The 8,009-nt window shown below is 41.7% G+C and overlaps 1 protein-coding gene across 4 annotated transcripts; it reads right to left on the minus strand.

Moving 5' to 3' along the window:
• Nucleotides 1-5,619: 5,619 nt before the first annotated feature.
• On the minus strand, nucleotides 5,620-7,925 carry LOC123255557 (RNA-binding protein EWS-like). Of its 4 annotated transcripts, none has more exons than XM_044684330.1 (2): nucleotides 7,523-7,925; nucleotides 5,620-7,354 (listed from the first exon to the last, which is right to left on the minus strand). In XM_044684330.1, exons 1-2 carry the CDS (start codon nucleotides 7,923-7,925, stop codon nucleotides 5,949-5,951), a joined length of 1,809 nt encoding a protein of 602 aa, XP_044540265.1. In that variant the 3' UTR covers nucleotides 5,620-5,948. The 4 variants fall into 4 exon arrangements, with proteins under 4 accessions (XP_044540265.1, XP_044540266.1, XP_044540264.1 ...); XM_044684331.1 differs by having other exon boundaries at nucleotides 5,620-6,195; nucleotides 6,547-7,925; XM_044684329.1 differs by having other exon boundaries at nucleotides 5,620-6,016; nucleotides 6,089-7,925.
• Between the last annotated feature and the right edge of the window lie 84 nt (nucleotides 7,926-8,009).

Below are 8,009 nucleotides of genomic sequence, written 5' to 3' on the forward strand. Positions count from 1 at the left end.
CTTCTTCTTCTTCTTCTTCTTCTTCTTCTTCTTCTTCTTCTTCTTCTTCTCTTTTTCTTTTTCTTCTTCTTCTTCTTCCTATGCATCAATTTATTTATCAAAATATCTACCTATTTATCCATGCATCTATCTTTCTGAATATAATCTAGGATTCATGTATGATGCATTTGCATAAGACACTCCTCATTGGGAGAAAAAACGATTGCTCAGGGTTCTGTACCCCTGTGAATTCTGGAGTTGTTTATAGCTTGCAAAAGGAGAAATAGGCTTCAGGCTTCTGCATATTAATAATAATGATGTTTTTTCAAAATATAGACCTAGCAAAGACGATTAATATCATCTGGGCAAACAAGGAAGTGCTAATCATCCTATTGACCTGCTTGTCAATGGGATTGTAGCAAGGATGCCTTCCCTGGGTCCATGGAAGGTGAGCCTATATCCCAATACTTTGATTCATCTACCAAAGATAGGTTTTTGTTTTTCTTACTCACCAAGGCAATTATCTTTTGAACATTAAATATAAGGAATAATAGCAGCATGGTAATTGTTCCAGAACTATTGACATTTGAACCTCATCAAAAAAGATGAAATGGCTGAGATAACATTATTAATAATATGAATGAATAACTGCTTTTGGAAAAGGCAGGACTCTGTATCTAGTACGCAGGCAATGTTGACCCAATGGCTCTGTAGTGGAAATCCACCTAAGTCATAAAGGCTGGACATTGACCACCTTTACTAATAGTTTTGAAATAATTAGCTTGTGGAATTTCAGCTTACTACTCTCAAAAGCTTCAAGATTTCCCAGAACTGATCCTGGCTAATGCAGGGGAATTCTCTTGACTGAGAGGAAGGGACCTTTTGGGAGAGGTGTACCTATCAGTCTTTGGGAGGGCTAAGGGATAACTGTGGGTCAAAGATAGGAGGCCATGTTGAAAACAAAGAAATGTATAAGCACACTAAGAAAGATTCCTCTTGCTGATAGCCACTTTTAGCTTTCTGGTTATTGATTTGGTTTTTATCACTTTTCAGGTACATTTAGAATACATAGCTAATCAGCAGCATTTCACAGAAACTTAGGATAGATAAGAAACACACAGGAGATGGAGGGGTAGAAAAAGGATGACTTTTGTGGGAATTTTTGACCTACAGCTGGTGATGAATTTATTAGAATAAGACATTCCCTATTCAAGGACTGTAGGCAAGGGAATGTCATAAAATATTTTTATAATTAGATAATAATAATAGTAGTAGTAGTAGTATTAGTTAACATTTATGTAGTACTTATAATGTGCCAGGAAAATCCATTTAGACAAAACTTTGGGTATCTCTTATCGAAGAATAGCAAATCACAATTACAATGGTAGGCAAGATCATCTGCTTTACCATGTCCAAGTATAGTTTATTATATTTTATTTCTTCTTGAATGGAGACTTTCTATTATTATTTCACTGGGTGATTAGAAGATTTCTACATTGTTAGTTCACCAAGATTTTACAGAATTATTAAGGTTCCTGTTTCTCCCTTATATTAGAGATCCTCACACCTTCCTTACTAGGGTAAGAGAATATTGGATTGCATAAAAGGAAAAATTGATAGCATGATGTGCCAGCATCTTACTATATGACCTTAAACAAGTCTCTTTTCTTCTCTGAAAGTTTTCTTCTCTGTCAGTTTTCTTATTGTAAAATTAGAGTGTTGGACTAGGTGATTTATGAGGTCCGATCTAGGACCAAAATTCTATATAAATCTATGATCAAGCTGAGATAGAATTGGATAGGAGAATGTGAAAGAGAAAATAGCTTGTTGGTTCTACTCAAAGGTACCATTATTCAAACTCCTTTGCCTTTTCTGTTAACTAAGGGATACCAAAGTATGGTATGAAAGAAGAGGCTTCCAGGAAACAGATGTTGGGAGAAGAAAGTTCCTCTATGCATCAGATTTCAAGCAAAATTATGCTGATGACAAAGATGGAATGGGAGGAGAATAAACCATAGATTGGAATAAGAAGCTGTGTTGAGGAATAGAATTCCACGACTATAGTAGGGATAGTTTTTCTGGGGACTCCACATTTCTTTCTTTTTTTTTTTAAAGCCTTATCTTCCATCTTGGAGTCAATACTGTGTGTTGGCTCCAAGGTAGAAGAGTGGTAAGGGTAGGCAATGGGGATCAAGTGACTTGCCCAGGGTCACACAGCTGAGAAGTGTCCAAGGCCAGATTTGAACCTAGGACCTCCCATCTCTAGGCCTGGCTCTCAATCCACTGAGTTACCTAGCTGCCCCCCCCCCCCGCCCCAATCGACATTTCTTGAAAAAACACTTAAAATGTATTCATTGCAATGCAATGACCAACTTTTTAAAAAAAATTCTTACCCTTTCATCTAAGAATCAAAACTAAATATCAATTTAAAGGCAGAAGAGCAGTAAGAGCTAGGCAATGGGGATTAACTGACTTGCCCAGAGTCACATAGGAAGTTTCTGAGGCCAGATTTGAAGCCAGGACTTACCCTCTCTAGGCTTCACTGAGCCACTTAACTGCCCCTATTGACCAATATTGACCATAGGACATATTAAATATACTTTCTTTCTCTCTCTAGAAAGGTGGAGGACTATAGGCATGGAATTTTGTATATTCTTTCTGATCCAGTTATTTGCTCAGTTGAATTTTGTTTAAGTGTGTTGATTAGTTAGGAGGAAGGGTTCAATGGTGAGGATTTTTATCAGTATATGATATGTAAAATCAAATATTATAAATAAAACTTTAAAAAAGAAAACAAAAGAATGTATGTGAAAGTCTTGCTTGAAAAATGTTATTGGAAAAGGGGGAATCTTTTGGTGGAATCTCCAGAGAAAATGACTGGCTTGAGGAGGGGAGAGGGAGACACATTTAGAGTTCCTTTGTTCCTTAAAGAGATTGGGACCATCTCTCTATGGTTGGTTGGGGTTCAGGGTTTATCACTGTGTGTCTTGTCTCTGAATTATTAACCATGGTCAGAGAGAGTGTTGGATCACTTACATGAGATTTATAGTCCACATTGATTGAGACTAGATTGTTGCAATGTTTTCTGACAAGCCCAAAGTTTATTGATGATGAAAGACACTGACTTGGCTCATGAGCCAAAGCTAAATATTGGGATTGTGAAAATGCCTTAAAATATAGGTCATATTTGTAAAGTGCTACACGTTGGTTCCCAGTGACTTTACATTTATAGTAGATAAAACCTTTAAAACCACTGCATTTAAATGTGATTTTTTAGTCACTCTCTCCTCTCTCCAATAGAGATATGTCAAGAGAACAAAGGAAAATCCTTTCATTGTATTAGTCCCTCCATTTATCCTGGTGTCTTGGCTCATGGGAATAAGCCTAGAAGGAATCCATCTTTTTAAGAGAAGTGAAGGCATTATTTCCACTTTACAGACAATGAGACAGGCTCAAAGAGGTTGATTACATGACATATCAAAGGTAGAGTCAGAGCAAGAATCCACATTTTCCTATTCCTAGTATAGAGCTCTTTCCATTCTACCCATAACCAGAATAACGAACAACAATAATAACTATAATAAAATATTTACATAGTACTTTAAGGTTTGCAAAACACTTTATATATGTTATTTCATTTGGTCTTTGCTACACACCCTGCAGGTGAGAAAACTGAGGCTGAGGGAGGTTAAGTAACTTGCCCAGGGTCACACAGCCAGTAAGTGTCTAAGGCAGGGTTAAATTCAGATGTTGCTAATTTTCTGGTGCTCTATTGTTTCACCTAGTTACATAAACATCCATATCACTAGATGATGAAAAAAAATGTTATTATCAGGATGATAGTATCAAAAGTAGGAACTTATTTGAGCTGGGCCATTATTGTCTATTTTACAAGTACCAAGTATACTTATAGGAACTATAAATATAAATTTAACTTGAAAAGAAAGGCTAGAATACTTGGTGGGGAGATTTTTTGGAAATGGCATGTAGCAAAGAGGTTAGAATGTGAGACTGAAAAATTGTCCTTGAAACCTGGATTCCAAACTAACATCTCATTTATGACCTAGAGTTATGCAAGGATCAGAAAAGAATTTAGGGGTTGGGAGATACGTATGATTTTCCTCCTTGATTCTACTCCCCTTAGACTAATATAACTGATTTTTATTTTTTAAATCCCTTATGCCTTTGTTATATCATTTGAGCCTCAAATGACTATCACTTCACCTTTCTTGGCTTTAGTATCCTCACTCATCTGTTGAAAGAGGCAGCTGGACTCTGTGACTTCTAAGATCTCGTCCAGTGCTAAATCTATAATTCTAAGACTCTTAAGAGTAGATGTGGGACTAGAATTCAGGGGTACAACTTCTTACTTAGCTTGATGGATCTTCTCATCACAGTGATAAAGAGCTCTCTCTTGTGGGATGCATTCTTAAACCTACAAGAGATAACATTTCATTTAGATTGAGCATGGGGATGATGAACAGCCAGAGATCAAGTTCATTGGATATAAGACATGAATAGCTGTCAGAGAACTCAAGGCTTGAGGTTCGAGGTAAGAACTCTGGGATGGGAGCACTCTGAGGTTTTTTATTCAATTGATTACATCAAATACCCATCACATTGAATGTAAAGCAATGAAGAATATATCAGCTCAACTGATTTTTATTTTCCAAACAATGGTATCATTAGTGCCAGAGAGCATTTGAACACCAGGAGACTGGGATTTTCTGGAATAGGAACCCAGTAGGAGGAAGAGAAGATTTTTCACTTCAAGAATATACTTCCAAAAGTGAAGAGTTCATCAGGGAGAGTTGTAACGAATGCGGGTATTAATGAAAAGACAGATCTGTATGGTTCCAATTCACCCATGGAAGGTCATTACAATCTGTTGGGGACTATTGGTGTGGGGTAGGGCTTTGCAGAATAATTAGAACAGCCATTAGACTATTTAAAGCATCAAAGCAACCCACTTTATTTTCATGCATTTTACTCACACAAGGGAAGGCTAGAAACCTCAGTTTGAGATGCAGGATGCCAAAGATGGAGAAACAAGGATAAGAAGGGAAGGATTGAAGGACAACATCCATCCCTCAAAATGGAGCAGTACCTCTAAAAGGGGACAGTAAAGGACAGGGAACAGATACTACCACATGTATCACTAAAGATTTAACTTCAATGTGAGGCCACAGATAGCAAAAGGAAGGAGTGCCCTTGATACCAATTCTATTTTGTTGTTTAGGACTCTTAGGACCTGCTCACTCTATGTATCAGGGCAGTGGACAGATATAGAAGGTGTGGCATTTACTGGGAGGAGGAGAGTCTCTAATTAGATTTCTTTAATTGGAATGCTTAATAAATATTTGTTCTATCATTTTATCTATCTATATGCACTTGATATATATTTAATGCTTGATACTGATTGATCTATTTATTTGCACTTAATAAATGTTTATTGATTGATTGATATTGATTTATCTACCTATCATCTACTTATCTATCTCTGAATTATGCCCAAAGGGCTTTAAAAGAATGCATGTCCTTTGAAATAGCAATACCACTGCTGAGTTTATATCCCAAAGAGATTTTTTTTTTTTTTTTTTTTTTTTACGTTTATAAACATTTGGAATTTTATTTAAAAAAAAAAAAAACATCACAACCATTAACATCGTTACAGTTAGTTCTCCTCCTGGGTCTCCACACAATGATATTTGAGCATGCTCACAACAATGGTTTCTCATTGGTTTAGTCTCCGTTAAACAACCATCTTAAAAGAAGGAAAAGAAACTCAGGGCACTACCATTTAACTTGTTTTAATGTTTCTCCACAAATGGTGAAAAATACTAAAGTACAGACAAGGAATAATCATAATGTTGTGGCCAACATTATAAATATGGAATTATAAATTTAAAACATTTTCTGGTTTAAAAAATAAATCTGGTAGTAAATGCAGCTCTGCGGGGTTTCTGCGCCTAGTAGGGCCGGTCTCTGCGCTCCTGGCGATGCTCGCCTTTATCTATCTTTCCGGGCCCGCCACGGCCTCCTCTTCTGCCACCCATTTGCTCCATGAGAGGTCCGGGAGGACCCCCAGGGCCTCCTCTTCTTCCTCCACCAAAGCCCCCTCGGTCCATTCCTCGACCTCCCCGAAAGCCGCCTCTGTCTCCACCTCGGCCTCCTCGGAACATACCGCCAGGCCCACCACGGTCCATGAGGCCGCCTCTGCCGCCCCTCATGCCGCCGGGGCCGCCTCTGCCACGATCACCACCTGGAGGGGGAAAGGGTGGTGGCAGAAATCCCTCCGGCTTAGGGGCCTTGCACTGATTACACTCTGTTCTCCAGGCAAAATTCTGGTTTCCGCAGCCTGGGTTAGGGCACTGCCAATCCCCTGCTCTGTGCTGGACATTTCCTCCTCCTGAGGGGTTTCCACGCGAACCCCTGGGTCCTCTTGGTGGAAAACCTCCCCTGTCTCCTCCTCTGCCTCCCATTCGACCCATGGGACCTCCTGGCCCCCCTGGTCCTCCAGGACCTCCTCGGAGAGGGGGAGGCATCCCTCTGCCTTCACGGGGTGGCATGCCACCTCGCATGCTGTTCATTGGAGGTTTCTTCCGAGCAAGAGACACTTTGAGTTTGCTCCCTTGGAAATCTTTCCCATCAAACCATTCTACTGCAGCCTTTGCAGTAGGTGGGTCGTCATAGGACACGGTGGCATCTCCTTTGGGTTTTCCGGTTTCCTTGTCTAAGTAAATGTTTATCATCGGCTGCCCAGTCCTTTTGTTCATCTTGACAACCCCACACTGTTTGAAAAAGTCTGCCAGCTCGTCAGCAGTCACGCTCTCATTCAGGCCCTGTACGTAAATTGCACTGTTTTCGGAGTCTTCATCTGGATCTACAGGTGGGCCTAAGTCAAGGTCTGGTCCTTCTTCCATAGGTCCACCAGGCTTATTGAAGCCACCTCGCTCTCCAGCGCCCATTCCACCGCGTCCTCCTCCTCCTCCTCCCCGCCCACCTCTGCTCATGCCTCCACGATCAAATCCCCCTCTTCCCCTGCCCCGGTTATCAGGGCCACTCATGCTCCGGTTTTCTCCAGGTCCGGAAAAGCCTCCAGACTCCTGCCCATATACACCCATGCTACTGGGATGGTCCTGCCGGAATGCACTCTGCTGCCCGTAGCTGCTGCTCTGTTGGCTATATTGACTTGGAGCCTGGCTGTAGGATCCAGTTTGGGGGGGATAACTAGTGGGGGGCTGCTGCCCATAGCTGCTCTGTTGACCATAGCTACTCTGCTGTCCATAGCTGCTCTGCTGCCCATAGGTATTCTGCTGGGAGTAACTGCTCTGATCGTAACTAGTCGGCTGGGTAGAGGAATAGCTGGTTGGAGGATAGGATGGAGGTGCGGTGACTGGCTGCATGGGGTAGCTGCCTGGCACCTGTGGGTAACTGTAGTTGCTCTGCCCGTATCCTAGGCTGGGTTGGCTGTAGCCTGCTGTACTAGATTGAGGCTGACTAGTCTCAGCGGGCTTGCTACCATCCTGGGGTCTTGCAGGGGCTGCAGTTGCTGGCTGCTGCCCATAGGTTGGGTAAGCAGGCTGGGTGCCATATGCAGATTGGGCTGCATAGGATGCTTGGGTGGTCGTAACTGTAGCAGTGGTGGTGTCGTAGGCCCCCGTGCCATATCCTTGGACAGGCTGACTGTAAGCTTGAGGTGCAGTTGGTGTAGTATAACCTGTTGGAGGCTGTCCATAAGAGGTTGCATACGCAGTCTGCCCATACGTCGCAGTTGTTTGAGCCTGTGTATAGCTGACATCAGTAGGCTGCCCGTAGGCTCCATAACTTTGTTGCCCATATGCCTGGGTGGTCTGTGCATATCCTTGAGCTGGCTGGGCTGCATAAGCACTGTAGCCCTGCTGGGCTGCAGCTTGACTGTAGGTACTATAGTCTGTGGACGCCATTTTCTCTCCTTCCTCCTCCTCGTTCTCTCAACGTCCGTCTCTCTCTCTCTCTCTCTCTCTCTCTCTCTCTCTCTCTCTCTCTCT

Source organism: Gracilinanus agilis, unplaced genomic scaffold, assembly GCF_016433145.1.
Source record: "Gracilinanus agilis isolate LMUSP501 unplaced genomic scaffold, AgileGrace unplaced_scaffold48620, whole genome shotgun sequence".
In the NCBI taxonomy this organism is placed as follows: Eukaryota; Metazoa; Chordata; class Mammalia; order Didelphimorphia; family Didelphidae; genus Gracilinanus; species Gracilinanus agilis.